Here is an 18,563-nt window from a genome sequence, read left to right on the forward strand (position 1 = left end):
TGTGCTTTAATTTTTGTAAGCAATCCTGCTTGCCTTTTGCAAGGGGTATTGCAAGACAGATGCCGATATGGACTTTGAAGCTAGTAGAATTGAACGTAGCACCAGCTCCTCCCGTAACTCGCCCAGCGGCGCATGAGGCGACTGCAGCTGTGGCTTCGGGTAAGGACAGCGAATCCCCCAAAGAACCCATCTCGGCTGGGCAGGTTGCGACTGCCGCCGCGGATGCAGATGAGAGCAACGGGCAGGAAGAAAAGATGTCATTCACCCAGGAGCAGGAGGCGACTGCATCTGTGGTTTCGGGTGAGGATAGCGAATCTCCCAGCGGACTCATCTCGGCTGGGCAGGTTGCGACCACCGCCGCGGATGCAGACGAGAGCAACGGGCAAGAAGAAAAGATGCCATCCACCCAGGAGCTTCTGGAAGGGTTGGAGATGCAGGTCGATGAAGGGGACGAAGACGGGGACCTGTCTCTCATAGAACCGATTCTGTAGGCTCCAGCACCGGCATAGAAGTGGCCCAGGTGAACCTACATCACGCATCGGCAGCCTCGGCAGTCATCGTGAAGAGGTTCATCTCGGATAACCTGGGCATCCTTCTAATCCAGGAACCTTGGGTGTTCAAAGGAGAGGTAAGAGGCCACAACATGAGAAGGAGCAAGGTAATATGGGATCTCTCTAGCGAGAGACCCCGATCTTGTGTAGTCGTTAGAGCCGATATAGACTTTTTCTGTATTTCAGAGTTTCTAACGCAAGACCTGGTGGCGGTGCAGGTGAAGGACAAGGAAGGATCGGACTTCGTCCTTGCATCCGCATACTTTCCGGGAGAGTCAGCCACAGCACCCCCCCCCATCGATACTTGGTCTGGTGGAGTATTGTAAATCCAACAATCTCCCCCTTACCATAGGATGTGACGCAAATGCTCATCACACGGAATGGGGTAGCACGAACTGCAACATGAGGGGTGAGTCACTGCTTGAATTCATACTTAGTAATAATATCAACAGGGAGAATGTGGGCTGCGAGCCAACCTTCGTAACAAGTGTCCGCAGAGAAGTCCTAGACATTACCCTAAGCAATGACATGATCGGGTTGATCTCGCAGTGGAGGGTATCAAAAGAGCACTCACTGTCAGATCACAGAATCATTCATTTTGCTCTGAGGGTGGTAGTCGGGGACCGACCTCCAACTCGTACCCCCAGAAATACAAATTGGAGCCCTTTCAAAGAGATCCTTAGTAGAAGTATAAGTGTAGTGGAGCAGGCGGATGTTAGGTCCACCACAGTTGGACTGGAGAGCAGACTGAGTGCCATAACCCAGTCCATTGTGGACGCCTATCATTGTGCCTGTCCATTGAAAGCGACCACCAGCAAACAAGGCTGCCCATGGTGGTCCAGTAAACTCTCAGCCCTCAGACTGAAGGTGCGTAGGTTGTTCAACAAAGCCAAGCGCACAGGCAGCTGGGAGGACTACAAATGGCACCTAACAGCCTACAACAAAAAGATTAGGCTTGCCAAGTCAAACAGTTTCAGGAAATTCTGTGATAGCGTCTCCTCGACCCCGGAGGCAGCTCGACTGCACAAGGCGTTGTCGAAGGGTAAGACGGACACAGTATTATCCCTAAAGAGACAGGATGGGACATATACGACAAGCGCGGAGCAGAGGGAAGAAACACTCCTACAAACGCACTTCCCGGAGACGGCTCAAGCTGACCTAACCCCAACCGTGGTCACACGCAGGCCGGATCGCTCAGACTGGCTGACGGCAAGGACTCTGTTCACTGCTGACTCAGTGAGATGGGCACTGGCCTCCTTCTCGAGCTACAAGTCACCGGGAGTGGACGGCGTCTTCCCGGCCCTATTGCAGCAAGGTATGGATATCCTCCTACCACACCTGCTGGGGCTGATGAGAGAGAGCCTGGCGATGTCGTATATCCCCGAACCGTGGAGAATAGCAAAAGTGATTTTCATCCCCAAGATAGGGAGGAGAGACTATTCGTTAGCCAAATCGTTCCGGCCTATTAGTCTCACGTCCTTTATGCTGAAGGGGATGGAAAAAGTAATAGACAACCATATTAGATCGGAAGCGCTGAAGATTGCACCCCTACATGCCGGACAACACGCGTACAGGGCAGGTAGATCTACAAATACCGCTCTGTACCAACTCGCGTCTGAGCTGCAGGATTCGCTGGATAATGGCGAGGTTGCGATCTGCGCCTTTCTTGATATCGAGGGGGCCTTTGATAACGCGTCTCACACTAGCGTCATCAAGGCACTCGAGAGAAGGAACGTAAATCCCTCGATACGCAGATGGACGGAAGCCCTTCTGCGCACTAGGGTTGCAGAAACAACAGTTGGAGGAAGTAAAATTCGTCTTGGCACCACGAGGGGCTGCCCACAGGGTGGAGTACTGTCTCCTCTGCTTTGGAGCCTGATAGTAGACGAACTACTCGAGCTGCTCACCAGCAATGGAATCCGCTGTCAAGGGTACGCGGACGACATTGTCATAATGGCGAGAAGAAGATTTGAGAACACTCTCTGTGACATTGTTCAAAGGGGCTTAAAATTGGCGAAGGAATGGTGTAACACGGTAGGGTTAAACATCAACCCAGCAAAAACCACCGTGATCCCATTCACTAGGCGGAGATCTCTTCCGGGCCTGAGGACCCTAACAATTGGAGGCGCAGAGGTGGAAATGTCTAGGGAGGTCAAATTCCTTGGCGTCACCCTAGACTCAATACTAAAATGGAGCAGGCATTTGGACTTAACGCTGTCCAAAGCAACAAGAGCACTTATGATTTGCAGACGCCTAGCCGGCAGATCATGGGGATGCAAGCCAAACATCATGAGATGGCTGTATATCATGATAGTAAGGCCCATCGTCACCTATGGAGCGGTTGCCTGGGCCACCAAAGCAGCACAGTCCTCTGTGATTCAGAGACTGTCAAAGCTGCAAAGACTTGCATGTGTCTGTGCTTCGGGGGCAATGCGCACATGCCCCGCAGTGGCACTGGAGGTCTTATTAGAGCTCACACCGCTGCATAAGGTGATCAAGCTAGCAGCAAAGCACACCACGCTGCTAATGTCAGCAGAAGGCTGCGGGAGAGAGAAGATAATGTCCTCCAGGCAGATGGACGCTCTAGCGGAGAGCACACCGCTGGCCCTCCTCCCAAGAGACGGCACAACAAGGAAAGTAAACTTCAAAAAGCATTTCAAAGTAACTCTAGGCAGTAAGAAGGAGTGGAACGATTCCACGCTGGAAAGACTGCTGGAAGACAGTACCATTCAGTGGTACACAGATGCTTCCTCGAAAACACCGGAAGGCATTGGGGCAGGTATTGCGGGTCCGCGAACCAAGTTATCCATACCTATGGGCTGCTTCCCAAGCATTTTCCAGGCTGAAGTTCTGCCATCAGTCAATGCGCTGAAATCAACCTCAGCCGCAACTATCGCAACCAGCGCATAGCTATTCTCAGCGATAGTCAAGCGGCACTAAAAGCGATCTCATCGTACGAGACCAAATCGCTTTTAGTAGAAGAATGCATAGGAAGGCTAAACCGCCTGTCCCTGTGCAACCGGGTGCACCTAATTTGGGTACCAGGGCATAAGGGAGTAGAAGGAAACGAGAAGGCAGACGAGCTGGCCCGCACGGCGGCAGCGTCCAAGATGTGGGGACCAGAGCCGTTCGTAGCAGTAGGACCCCACACTCTTAAGGAGCTGCTCCGCACGGAGGAGAGAGAGGATAGAGAGCGGCACTGGCGGCAGGCAGCAAGTATGCGCCACGTCAAGCTGCTCCTATGAGGTTATAACCTCTCCAGGTTTAAGGAATTAATTAACCTCCCCCGTGAGAAATTGCTAATCCTCGTCGCAGTCTACACAGGGCACTGCAAGCTCAGGAAGCACCTGTCCAACATGGGCATGGTCTCCTGTGCTAATTGCCGGTTCTGCGACCTGGAACAGGAAACACCAGCACACCTTATCCTAGATTGCACAGCAATCTGTGGAAAATGGCTTAAGGCCCTGGATTCCATCTTTATCAGCAGGGATCACATCACCTCACTAGCGCCCGGCAAACTACTGGAATTTTTCAGACTGCTGGGGCTTTGGGAGGTCATGTGATACAGGAGAGGGCACAATAGACCCTAGGTCGCGGTGCAGAACCTCAATAATCCTATCTAGTAGAATTATTGTTGTAATTCGGCTAAATATATTAAATATAAGCATATACGGGCATGTGCTGGAAATCACGCGATTTCGTTCCGTTTCCGAAATTGCAAATCGCATGAATTAGTTTGGGATGTGCTGAATTCCACGCGATTTCAGTGAAGTTCGAAGTTAAGTTCGAAACAGCTGATTGGAAGAGAAAAGAAAAAAATTTGTTTAATTTTGAGTTGAAGATTTGTGTTAAAATGAGCGTTTTCATTCCTTCTGCTTATTTATTGAATCAAATGAACTGGAAAAGTGATGAAAAGGTTGCGCGACGACTTTTAAGAGACCACTCCAATCCTTTGGATATTCCAGAGCCTGTGTAAATGCATGCGCGAGGCGTTCTATTAAAAATTAAAACACATCATCTTCTTGCAAAGAGGCCTTTCGGAATGTAGTTAACGATATTAAGCCTTTAACGCATCTGTCGTCCATACCTGTTGAGTTGAAATTAGCAACCACGTTGAGATTTCTTGCGAAAGGAGGATTCCAACGGTCTATTGGAAAGGATTCACATATTGCATGTGATAGGACGACGGTGTCAAAAAATTTAAGAGAGATATTAAACGTTTTAGAACGAACACAATGTCCAAAGTGGGCCATAACATTTAAAATCTCTTCCTCCGTCACGTCTATATCTCTATGGATATTCAAGAGAGCCATTCCGTTCAGGCGTGCTTCTCCAGTTTTATTTCTTAAATATGTTTTAAGCCTGCGAAGTGAGGAAAACGAGCGTTCACTTGAAGCGACAGATATAGGGATTGTTGCTCCAATCTTTAAAAACGATGCACTGTTTTGAAAATTTTTGCATCGCAACAATTCAACGCGTCTAAAAAAGTTTTGGATCTCTTTGATTGATTTAACCAGTTCCTGAAAATATTATCAAAATTTTAGTTAGAGAATATAATCTGAAGAAAATATTTTTAACCTTTTCCACATTCTAAATTCAGCAACGAAATCATCGAGATCTTCTACATCAGCGGACCATTGCTTTTCTAAAACACGAACAGTCTCCTGTCGCGATTAGTTTGCCGTTTCGCCAAACGCGGAATTTTGATTTCTAAATCTAATTCTGCGGCTATTGTTTTAACTGATTTAAAAATTAGTTTATATGATTGTTCAGATTCCTTACGCATTTCACTAATTTCAGCATACAAATTATTTGCATAAGCAACGCATCTGCTCAAATCACAATCTATTTGCTGCAAACATAGGCTTATGTGTTTTGATAATGCAAAAATTGGCTTTAGTATCGCCATAGCAATCACAAATTGCGGTGATTGGATTGCAGTCAACAAAGCATGTGGCTTTGATAAATCACTTCTTAAATTTTCAATATCACGCTCTTCCAACGCAGTACAGATCAATGGGAATAAATCGTTAAATAAAGAAAGAGATTCTAAATGCTCCACCCAACGTGTAAGTTAAGTAACCTCACTTGCTTTGAGTTTGGAAAGGATTCAAGAATAAGATTTTTGAGCAGTGTGCCTGCTTTAGTTGACATCCGAAAAAGATTTACGGTCTCACACGGATTATAGGATGTAATTTTGCTCGATTTTCAAGCTGTTGCTTTTTGCGGCCATGATCAATTTCTGTTAATATATTGTTTCTTTTATTTTCAAAAATCAGCTTGAAATTGGCTGCGTCTTCCACTGCTCTGCGGTGATAATCCTTCTGCTGATGTTCTTTGCATTTCTCAAATGCTTTTTTCCAAGTTTTAAAAGCAGTTTGAACAAAAGCATTTGCCTTTTGTTGACTACCATTTCCAACGTTTTTCCGAAATATCCAATATAGACAGTAGGCACCATCTTGTCTAGGCGAATATACTAGCCATGGTAAAGACTTCAGCCACGACAACTGACGACGGAAAAATAAATGATAAATCAGGCTGCCACACATTCGTTAAAAGCTCATATGTCTGCTTTTCGTCAATTTTTTTGCAAAAATTAACGATATCGTTTGCAAACTCCTAAAATTAACGTGATATTTGTACATAGGTAAACGAAATATTTTTTTATTGAAAATAAAAGTAAACACTTACTGCCACTCGGGTGACCTTAGGTGCAGCGTTTTCTTCATTAATTATAACGGGAGAATCACTTACAGTCAGTCACAGTCAAAAAATTCGTTTGTGAGGGAGAATCGACAGTTAAGAGAGAAATCAGAGAGCTTTTTCATCTCTGCTAACTGATGCTCAAAAGAGTTACAATGATTAATACGAATGCAAAATATAAGGAAAATGCAAAAACGGCACAAGAACAAAACACACGTACGCACATAATTCATTTGTTCTATTCTCATTCACGCTCTAATCATTAGTGACAAGTGTTGCCGCGAGCTAAAAAAATTAAGTATATGTTGCCAAGCAAAATAAGTATCAAAAAGTATCAAAAGCACAACCGTTGCTTTAAAAATTTTCATTTGAAAAACAAATAATAAGTAAAGTTGTGTATCTAATTCAGACCAGTTTTTTCTGGTCGTTTTTATTAAAAATATAGACATTTTAGTTAAGACACTCAAGTATTTTTTTGCAAATAGCATAATTTTTTTTAATTTAAATTTATTTCACAACATTTTGCTCATGGAACGAAAACTATTAATGAATAGAGATGTGCGAATACACTGCAAATAAATTGTGTGAAGAATGTGACTTAAGATTTTAAGAGAATTAAATAAAATCGATGCGAAAATTTATAATACAAAAAGAATAAAAAAATTTATTTCAAGCTGCGTTGAGGGGAATGCAAACGAAATATTTCAAAATTGCAATTCAAGGCAATAAAAAATATGTAAAACTTTAAAATTTTTTTTTTTTTTTTTTTTCAAAGTAAAATCTGTTTATTTTTATACATACGTATGTACGTGCACAATTAATTAGAACAACGTAAATTCGCTTCTTCTTCTTTTTTTTTCGTAGAAAGTGTGTCGGAAAGCTAGGCTTCCGATGTGGCTGGGGAACGGTTGTGTTGCTAGGGCAACCTCTTCTAGAAACGAATCTAGATAGAGCTGCTAAAAATGACTGTGCTGATAAATCGGTAGTGGCCTCCAGGTGGATGGCCCTTGTTGTAAAACAGACAAACAGGCAGACATACTCTTTGGATACACGGCATCCTCTTCCACGGTAGCTTTTTATTTCGAACGGACCCGCGAAATCTACCCCAGTATTCGTAAAAGCGCGTGAAAATGTGGATCGCTCGGACGGAAGTGCACCCATAAGTTGCGTCTGAGCGCGTTTTTTGAAGATCGTGCACGTCTTGCAGTTATGGATGATGGATCGGGTCAAGTTTTTCACCCTTGGAATCCAATACTGAGCCCGCGTTAGCCGTAACATCTGCTGATTTTCTCCATGCAAAGAGACTTGATGAATAAAATGGATTATTAGACGAGACAATACGCAGTTGTATGGAAGGATAACTGGATGGCGCTCATTGCATGACAAGTCGAGAGACGCAACGAGACGGCCACCAGTTCTCAACACTTCATCTTTATCGAGGAATGAATTAAGAGAGAGGATTTCACTTTTTGCATCGATGGGCTTACCGGATTTCAGACAACCATACTCTTTGCCATATTTCTGCTTCTGCGTTTTTATTATCAAACGTCTTGTCGCTGCTTTAATTTCTTCGGATGAAATTAAGCAAGACTTTTGTTGAAAAGAAGCCTTTGTGTTTGGATGAGTTCTTTGAGAGAATCACATAACGTATGATAACACTCTTAAAGCTCTCGGCAAACTCGAAAAACGGTCAAGGATGTCGTTAGAATCCCCCTGTATTGTTGTACAAGCATGTACACGTACCTGTTTTTCCTCTATTGTCGTCTCGTAGTCATTTTGTCGTAATGGCCCTTTGGATTGATCTTCTTGCAGCCAGGAAGGTCCCTGCCACCACAAGGTGTTTTCCACCAAATCCTGTGCCATAAGTTCCCGACTGGCTAAGTCTGCAGGGTTAGATCCTGAATCGACATGATTCCAGTTTGCGTTGCCGACCTTTTCTATGATTTTTGTCACTCGATGGGATACAAACGTTGACCATGAACATGGTGGCTTGCGAATCCATGCGAGAACGATTGTCGAATCCGTCCATAGTTTAAGTTTAAGATGAGTCAGCTCCAGGTTGTTGACGACAGATTCAACTGTTTCCGCCAGTAATACGGCGCCGCACAGTTCTAGACGCGGTAAAGAGATAGTTTTGACAGGCGCTACTCTGGTTTTTGCCAATAGTAGTCTGACGAAAACTTCGTTGCTTGTCCTTACGCGCAGGTTGACCGTTGCTGCGTATGCTTTCTCTGATGCATCGCAGAAACCATGAATGGACGCATCGTCCGTCGGCGAGAAGTGGACCCATCGTGGAATTTTAATGTTGTTTATATACCTGTGGTTATCCATGAATGTGTGCCAACGATCCAATGTGGTAGGAGATACAACCTCGTACCATTGTGTACCTTCCAACCAAATATGTTGCATTATCATTTTGGCTGTGACGATTATCGGTGCTAGCCATCCTAATGGGTCAAACAGTTTGGCGATATCTGAGAGGATAGCTCTCTTTGTATATGATTCTGGGCTGAGTATAGGTTTTGTTTTAAAATAGAAGAAGTCAGTGTGCGCATTCCACCTTATCCCAAGAGCCTTGACATCACTTGTGTCTTCGAAGTCTAAAAACTCTTTGTTTAGCAAGTGGTCTTTTGGAAGGCCTTGTAAAATTCTTCCACAGTTGGCTGTCCATTTTCTTAATGGGAAACCTGCCGACTCCAATGCTGTTCTAATCTCATTCCTAGCTTTAATTGCAGCCTCTATAGAGTGTCCACCTGCTAAGACATCATCAACATACATGCACTTCCTGAGTATGTTTGAGGTTACTGGTAGTGAGCTTTCAACGTCGTTAGCTAATTGAAGTAACGTCCTTATTGCCAGATAAGGAGCGCAGTTGATTCCGAACGTATTCAAAAATATTGGTTTGTTCGGTCGGATCTGCCTGAAGAACTGGACCGGGGAGAAGAATGTCATTCAGCGAAGTGCCGTTTGAAGTCGCTTGCGATGCATTGAACACCAACGCACCTTTGTCGATGTGCTCTCTTCCTTTTTTACGGCGTGGTGAGGCAGGTAATAGTTGTTACTAGAGTCGGCCGTTTGATTGGTATGTATCTTTGCCATATGACCCAGCTCAACATATTCATTTAACACTCTGTTGTATTCTTTTTGCAGGTTTTCGTCTCTGGACAACCGAGCTTCATTGCGATAAAACTGGGAGTACGCAGTCTTTAAGGAACTACCTAGACTAATGTTGACCGGATAGTCTTTCCTGAATGGTAGCGATACAACGTATTTCCCGTCTTCATTTCGTTTCGTTGTCTCTTTATAGAGCTCTTCACAGTACCTGTCCTCCTCGCTTAATTTCTTTTCCTTGGTGATCTCTTCCAATTCCCAGAACGAAGCTTACTGCTTTTCCAGCGATATTTCGTTATAATACGAGACGCAAGTGTTGGTTGGCTTAATTGTATTAGCACGCCCTGTGACTATCCAACCGAACACTGTCTCTTGCGCAAGAAGTGATCCCAGCACGTTCAAGGGAGTGGTTATTGTCTACCTCAGCAGATTTTTCTGTGTTTTTGGGGGTTGAGAGGATCTCAGACATATCGTTTGAATTTTTTTTTTAATAAGGGCATAGTCCTTTGAGGACATGTCACCTTTGCTGTTGAGGTCGTCATGGGCAGCTTTCGCTTTGCACCACATCTCTCTCAGCTCGTCTTGTTGCATCACAAGAGCGTTCTTCGAGATGTCCTTTGATGCAGCACTGAAGTCAGACTCGTATTCGACAACGTAGTCCACTAGGCGCATGAAAGCTTCCATGGTTTCAAAAGTTCAAAACTTACCGTGTTTTGCTCGGAAATTCGCTTTGCGCTATATTTATTTTTTTCACAAATTCACACAAACTTCAATAATTATTAAAAAAAAAAAATATAATAACTAATGTCATATATTCTCCTAATTTGAATTTTCTTAATGCTAAGAGTCAAAGCTCTATATACCTACAAAAAACAAAATATTCATGTATTTCTCTATGCAAAATAAATGCACCGTAATATAGTTCGATGTCTTTTCAAAGCCTACTTTGTTTGTCGATCTGCCTGCTACATACATACCTACATGTTGATATAAATATAATGCAAGAAAGTTTGTAGGTGGGAATAATAAGTATGCTAGTTAAGACGAAAGTTCATAAATTTTGAGAGCGAAAGAGCGTAGCTAAGTAGGTAACAAATCGTTTAGTAAATGATTAAACTATTATTGATGATGATTGATGATTGATGAATCTGACCAAACAAATGGGTTTTTGGTGTGATTTTAAAAATAATTTCACCATACATTGAGCGCTTTTCAGCTTTCCAAGTAGGTACGAGTTAAATAAAAAAAAATGTAACATATGTGTGGTGAAATTTTTGAAACATTTTGGCCGATATCTCGAGACTCTAGTCACGGAGCGGCATCAAAAATACTCTATACTATAGAAATCATCAACAGCTTCCATTTGCTACCCATATTGTACAAACACATCCTTGGGAGACTCTGATATCCGATTCTTAAAATTTCAAAACATAAACCATCTACTGAATAATCCAAACGAAGCCTAAAAATTGGGTTTGGATAGGTGAGTCCGTTCTTGAGTTATAAAGTCACAACGAAAAATGGCATTAATTTTTATATATATAGATATCTGTCAGCGCTTACCATTTATTTTTGATAATACGTTTTTTTGTATATTAGGTGATGTATATTGTATATGTATATAATATTATTATATAATATTACTATATAATATTGCTTATTTGTTTATTAAATTAAATAAAGAACATATCCACATGAATGAATCGAGGAATTTTTGGGAAAAAAGGCATTTCAGCGAATTTCCTTATTATCACATGGCAGCGCTCCATTTCGTCGTAATTTTTAGCACACACATGATGTTCACTACGAGTGTAAGATGTGATTTTTAAAATAAAGATTTCTTCAGTAAAAAGACTGTTAAAAGTGTAAAATATGGATTTATTTAAAAGTTTATAGTTTAATTTAATTAATTTGAAATGAAAAATGTGAGTAAAGTGTGTTTAATGTGGTAAAATAGCTTGTTGAAATGTTCGAATTTTGGGAATTTTTGAACTTTAAGGTCGAATATCTCGTAAACTAAACGTTTGCGGTACCTATAACCCTATATATTTTTTAATCAGGAGGACTTCCTCTTTCCAAAGGTACCTTCAAATCGCGGCGCCAAAGAAATCGGAATTGTGTCATGCTTTACATTTGTTCTAAAATAATATGCAACAAAAGTTAAAAAAAAAACTTCAAAAATATATGTAATTACATATATAGCGAGTTTTATTTTGAGCAAACAAAAAACTAAAATATAAATATGATCTTCTTTTAGACATTAGTTTTGCTAAAATGTAATTATAGAATTACGAAAAATTAATCATTATCGGTGAAAAAATCAAAACAATCTAAAAAAAATCAATCATATATTAATAATACCATTTGATTAAAGTTCACCTGGACTGACAAAAAAACCGTATTTATGTAGGTACAAATCTTTATTGTCGCCTTCAATATAGACTCTCGAGCGAGTAACACTGCTATTATTTTCCATACACTTGTTTAATGTCCTGGTTGAGATGGCCTTTAACGAATTTTGTTTTTTTTTCGGCTTGCGCTAATTTTTGCCGCGTCATTCCCTCTACTCACTAGACTCGACACCAGCAACGATGTGTTTGAATAATGTAAGGTCTTCAGCCTCTTCTCCACGTGGTTTTCGCAAAAGATTCAGGTATTTTCGTACCAGTCTGTCATTGAATGCACACCATACCCAAAACATTAACCAAAATTTTTGGAGTCGATCTATAAGAGATGTTGAAAGCCTCTGGTGCCAACACAACGACTTTTAAGCACTATTTCTTACATTTTTTCGATGTTATCGACTATAGCAGAAGTGGATGAACCACTGGTTTGAAGCAAATCTTCGATGACGTCACGACCTTCATTGAATGTTTTTCAAGCAAACCGTTGTTCAATTTTAACTTCACGTCGTCAACAAACAGCTGCCAAACACATACTAATTGACATGTGGAGATCAAACTTCATATGAACAAAAAATTATTGATTTGGTTTGCGCGCGCCGTTGAAATGAACTATTCCGAATCAACTTTTATTCTGCATAAAAGCCATTGCATTACGAAATTTCCGAGATTTCCATATTATTAATTTTTTAGCTAAAAACTTTTCAAATATCTCGGAGTCCTCAATCAATTTTTGAAAAACTTTTCGCTTATTAGTTTTTGTTGTTCCAAAAATTAAGTGCTTACAAAGAATTACAATCTTGCTGTAATTTTAGAATACCTCGCCAAAACTATAATTTTTCCAGGAATATAAATAATACACAAATTGTTTTTCGGTCATTGTACGCTTCAGTTTGGGTCGACAGACCGTTTATATTTAAAATAAATTTTCTTTTCATTTAACAATTACTTATTGAATACATAGTTTATTTATATTGATTAACAATAACATAAAGCGAAATATTTATAAAGCCACTTTCGTTAAGCTCAATAATGAAAGAAAAACCTATAATTTTGCTATTATTTATTATTTTTTCGAATAAATATTTAATTCAATTAATGCTATGCTTAGTTTTAGGAAAAATAAATAAATTTTGCAAGTTTTCTCAAACATATTTTAAATAACCCGAACGAAATAATTATAAAGCCACTTTGATTATGCATTATATTTTTAGTATTTAAGACAAAAATTAAAGGTTTAATAAGATGTATGACCTCCATTGTTAGCAATAACTTCTTCTAATCGTCTGGGCATAGAATTAATTAAAGAATGGTTAACGGTTTGTTCAATTGTTTCCCATTTTTCAACGATGGCATTTCTTAAACATTTTACGTTATCAAATTGCCGTCCCATTTCGAAAACTTTGGCTGATAACACGGACCAAAGGTTTTCAATAGGGTTTAGGTCGGGACTAATTGCAGGCCAATCGAGAAATTTAATATTCCGATCCAGCAAGAAATCAACTGTTTTCTTGGAACGATGTATCGCTGCATTATCTTGCTGGAAAATGAATTCATTTCCAACAAATTCCTCTCCAAAATCAATAAGAACTTCATCCAGTAATTTAATGTAGTATTCCGAGTCCATTTTTGTTGTTACAAAGCAAACTGGAGTTTTCCCTCTGTAAGTTATCCCAGCCCAAACCATGAGTGATCCGCCACCAAAATTTCGTCGCATACATTTGTCCCTAGTAGACTCTATGGGCCTCCAATATTTTTGGAGACCATCGGGGCCATCTAAATTGATTTTTTTTTCGTCAGTAAAAATAACTGTTTTCCACTCCAACTCCTGGCCAATTTGTGTTTTTCGGTCAATGACGGTTTGGCGCATTTTTTATCATAAATACAATCTAATTCACATTTAAGTATTTGTTGTACTAGTCGTACTCCTATCTCCAAATTAACTTGGTGTTTTATTTGTCTCGCACTTACATTTTCCTGCATGATAAGTCGTTTAAAGCTACGTTTTTGCCTTTCGTTCACTTTTGGAGGCCTTCCACTTCTCTTATTTTTTCCATAATTGGTCCCTAATTTTAAAAAATTTCTTATAATATCCTTCGATCTATTTAAACGTCTTGAAATTTCTCGATTTGACAAACCCTCTTCATGATATGCCATAATTTTTCTTTTCTCTTCTTCCTTCAAAGCTTTTCCGCGAGGCAATCTTTACGATTTCGAGAACATTTAAAAAAATTAATGAAATTAAATAGCTATTTAAATTACTTATGCAATAATAATTATTAACTCACATGTAGTCTTATTTGTCACAACTAAAATAACAATGGAAACAAATAAGCGCCATCTGGCTTTATAAATATTTCGTTTAGAGATAACGGTTCATGTTCAATATTCACCGCCTACTGTGATTAAAATATTAAATGAATATGAAATAATTGACACGTCATCCCGCAAATTTAAAATGCAGAATCTGTGGTCGCTTACACCATTTTTTCTAAGAAAAATATAAAATTCGACGGTGGCTTTATAAATATTTCGCTGGGTGTATAAGGCGGTTGATGATTAACTTATTAGTTTTTCTAATTTTTACTCATATTTTTCTTTTTAGCTTTGTTTGTTTGTTATTGTTAGTTATATCGTTTAACTTAATAAATATATACTAATGGTCATTAGAATAATATTAAAAAAATGTATTTTTAATTAAAAAGAAAGTACACAATTAGGTCACTACTACATTTTTACTGTAAGTACTACTAATAACACAATGCAATTTTATATAATATATTTCATTTTTTCACCTAAATTTTCCTTGTTAAAAATTTTGGAAATATCAATTGTCATAAACCGGCAGAAAGATGCACACATTTCCTTCCGGTTCATCTACATGATTTCTTTGACTTGCTAGCTGCTTACAGAACTACATTTTATTCGTACAGAGCAAAATCTGCGAAAGCAATGAGTGAATAACAAACCGTTAGAAAATTATTGTCTTCAAATATAGTGTGGGCATTTCCTTTTACCTTACGTCCGAGCCGATCGATGAGTACGGTTGCCATAAATGTTGCAATAAAGTTCACTATACCCACAATAATTGTGCACAAATTACCATCAATGGTGGAACCAGCTTCTTGGAATATTATTACTGTGTAAAAGATGACAGCATTTATACCGCTAAGCTGTTGGAAAAACATCAAACCCAAAGAAATGGATAGAGGCTTCAAGTTGTTCCGTCTTAACAACTCTACTAATTGATTGCCTGATGAGTGTCTGTCGGCATGTGCCTGTGTACGCAAAAGACCATTTAATTCTGGCTCAACGTCAGCTTGTTTACCGCGTAGCCATTGCAAGGCACGCCGTGCACGATCTTCACGTCCACGTGAGATATACCAACGTGGTGTCTCTGGTATGAGGAACATAAGAATCAAAAATGGTACAGGTAACGCACCACCAAGGAAAGCTAATTGGGACCAATCAAAATATGAGCCGGCGACAAAGCAAAGTAAGATGCCAATGTTGCCGAAAGCCGTCGGTAGTAGACCCAATGAGCCACGTACTTCCGGTTGTACTGTCTCGCCTAAATACACGGGCAACGAGAGTTAAGCAATGCCCACACAGAAACCAGCAAGCGTACGTCCAGCTAGCACCATGGCAATATTAACAGTACAAGCGATGAGCAGCCAAGAGATAATGAAGGGCACGGCGGTAGCAAGAATTGTATTACGACGTCCCATATACTCAATAAATGGTCCGCCAGCAACGCCACCAGCCAGGGGCATTAGACCGCCAACCCAGGAGGCCTTAATGAGAATTAAAAATTTATGTAATTAAAAAATTTTTCAATCAGTTTGAAAATATCCCGCTGCTGTTTTGTTGTCGAACTTACCGCTTGTGGTGTTACTTCGAAGTCCGTATAATTTCTGTCAGTCATTGATACCAACGCTGGAGAGGTGTAGGCGGAAGAGAAACCAACAACCAATGAACCCATTGATACGCTCAGTGCAGCAAGCACCTGCAAATAAAAAAAGAGTTTTTTTTTTTAAATTATTCACAAAAACTCAGAAAATATTAAATATTCGAATAATTTGTTTTGATCTAGCTTATAACTGCACCTGATGACCGATCCCACTTGGTTTGTAAACGACATAAACTTCAGCAACTTTATTTTGTGTGATTTTGAGAATACTTTTTAGACCGTTACTGTTTCGAAATGACTGAGTTTCGCACATAAATTTCGCGAGTGGTTCACAAATTAAGTTGAAATACTTCTTTTCGTATGCAAATATGAAGTGATCCAATAGTAGAAACAACACAATTAATATAGAAAGGAACTGCCGCGCACGGACTTGCTTTGCTACTACGTCGCACAAGTTTCCTAACGCATTCCTCGAAAGCTAATATCGAACTGATTGCAATGGTGTAATTTTCGAAGATATTTTCAACATTGCCCGCCGTTGCTTTTGCAAGCTATAGCTGCTAATAATTTAGATTGGTTGTTGCTATTGCAGTCACTGTCGGTACTCCCGTTTCTTGAGATTACTAACCTAAATGCTCAGTATGAACTTTTATGTTCACAAATTTTAATGCCCAGATGTTTTTGGTATTATGAATTGAACACTTGTGCATAGCTAATTGAATTCGATGCAAAAAAAAATCTGTGCGCATGTGTATTACAATTACACTAGAATTTGTGGAACAAAAACAACTGTCACAAATAAATTTAAAATTAATTAATTAACTTTTAAATATGTAGCGCAATATGAACCGTATCCATTACAAACGTTACTATTATTCAAACTTTTAATGCTTTTAATTTTTATACCCTGAACAGGGGAAATTTTGCACATGCTTTTTCCTTTCAAGTTCTTGCATGGAAATTTTTTTTAGCAAAATATAAACAGTTTAGTTTTTTTTTTAATTTAGAAAAAAATATTTCTTTCGCTTACGTAGCCCTATTTCAAATGTAATTAAAAAAAATTATATATACATATACGCCGAGCTTGACTTCGTAAATACCGCAAATTGTCATGCAATTTTCAACGGAAATCGCTTTAGTTCAAAGTTTATTAAACATACAAAATAAAAAATATTAAATAAATATATGTTTAGAATGCACATTTGCTTTATACCTACATGGGGTGCATTGATTTTACTCAGGGCGATTTCCGGCAAACACTACCAGTAATACCACGATCGACCGCTGCCGATGAGATCAATGCTTGCCTCAAATCATCACCATTGTGGCGTTATGTGGAAACTTCAGCTCACGACAAACATGCGAGTTGCATTGCTAAACGATCCATCTGCCGAACTGTTCTCCAATCAACTGCTAACTATCGGTAATGGTCATGTTCCTGTCGACGCATCGAATGGATTCATTTCGTTCCCGCCAAATTTTTGCAATTTCGTCTCAACGAAAGAGGAGCTCATCAACAAAGTGTTTCCGAACATCATTGCTAACCACAAAAACTACGATTAGTTGAGTGAAAGAGTAATTTCAGCAGCAAAGAACAAGGATGTGGATCACTTAAACTTCAAAATTCAAAATCAAATCGTTGGGACACTGCATTCCTTCAAATCTATCGACTGTGTAACAAACGAAGACGAAGCAACCAGCTATCCAACTGAGTTCTTGAATTCATTGGATGTGCCTGGTTTGCCACCGCGCAATTTACAATTGAAGGTTGGTTCAATCATGCTCCGCAATCTCAACCAACCAAAATTATGCAACGGAACGCGTTTAGCGGTCACAAAACTCATGGCCAATGTGATTCACGCGAGACTACTAAAAGGAAAATTCAAAGGTGAGGAAGTTCTCATTCCGAGAATTCCAATGATCCCAACCGATATGCCATTCGAGTTTAAGCGAATCCAATTTCCAATTCGTCTCGCATTCGCCATGACAATTAATAAATCACAAGGCCAATCATTGAGTGTTTGTGGCTTGAATCTGAAAATGCGTGTTTTTCACACGGACAACTGTATGTCGCATGTTCCCGTGTCGGAAAACCATCTGCTTTGATCGTTTTCGCACCTGACAACAAAACCAAAAATATCGTATATCACAGAGTGCTTCAATGAAATTACCTAAAAATAATTTATATGGCAAAACAACGTTTGCCGGGTCAGCTAGTATATGTACATATTTAAAATTTGTAAAATTATTTACATATGCTGATTATCCATTTTGTGTCCAGTTTTGTTTGCTTATTTTTTATTAAAACAGCTGTTTGACAGCGAAAAGCTTTTTACCTCACGTGGTGACTTTTTAAAGCTTTTTTCTTATGAGGTTTGAGCAAGAATAGCTTCACAAAATATGCCTCACAAGAAATCTCTCACATTTTTCAATCGATATACACAAATTTATTTACCAATTTGCAGATAATTTAAAGGTGATTAATAATGCTATCTCTAAAAGTTAATATTTATACATAATGTATCAATAAAATAAATCAATAACATGAGAAGCAAACGGAAGCTCGATAACTAAATTTAGTTACTTATATCCTGGAATCTTAGCACCTCTTATCATCAAAATACATACAGTGTATCACAGAAATAAGTATGCACTATATATTGGCGTAAAAAAGTCAAATTATTTGCAAAATAAAAAATATATATTGTGTGTTTTTTACAAAAACAAATACTCATAATATTGCCCTCACGAATATGACAGATTGATATCATTGACATATTCCGTTATTAAGAACCGTTAGATCTTCTCAGTAAAAAGCGAAAATCACGTCACATACATAAATAAGTATGCAATTTACCATTTCAGTATGGTTTTGATTGATACACA

At 39.4% G+C, this 18,563-nt stretch overlaps 1 protein-coding gene and 1 long non-coding RNA gene across 3 annotated transcripts; both read right to left on the reverse strand.

Annotated features, from left to right (window-relative positions):
• Nucleotides 1-11,409: 11,409 nt before the first annotated feature.
• On the reverse strand, nt 11,410-12,312 carry LOC120781103. Of its 2 annotated transcripts, none has more exons than XR_005706009.1 (2): nt 11,745-12,312; nt 11,410-11,503 (listed from the first exon to the last, which is right to left on the reverse strand). It is a non-coding gene; the product is annotated as an uncharacterized LOC120781103 (long non-coding RNA). The 2 variants fall into 2 exon arrangements; XR_005706008.1 differs by having other exon boundaries at nt 11,727-12,312.
• A 2,376-nt stretch (nt 12,313-14,688) lies between these two features.
• On the reverse strand, nt 14,689-15,859 carry LOC120781099 (facilitated trehalose transporter Tret1-like). The gene is given in 2 exon segments (XM_040113242.1): nt 14,689-15,561; nt 15,648-15,859. Coding segments are annotated over 2 exon segments (975 nt in total). The 5' UTR covers nt 15,750-15,859.
• Nucleotides 15,860-18,563: the final 2,704 nt, after the last annotated feature.

This window comes from Bactrocera tryoni, unplaced genomic scaffold, assembly GCF_016617805.1.
Source record: "Bactrocera tryoni isolate S06 unplaced genomic scaffold, CSIRO_BtryS06_freeze2 scaffold_271, whole genome shotgun sequence".
NCBI classification, from domain to species: Eukaryota; Metazoa; Arthropoda; class Insecta; order Diptera; family Tephritidae; genus Bactrocera; species Bactrocera tryoni.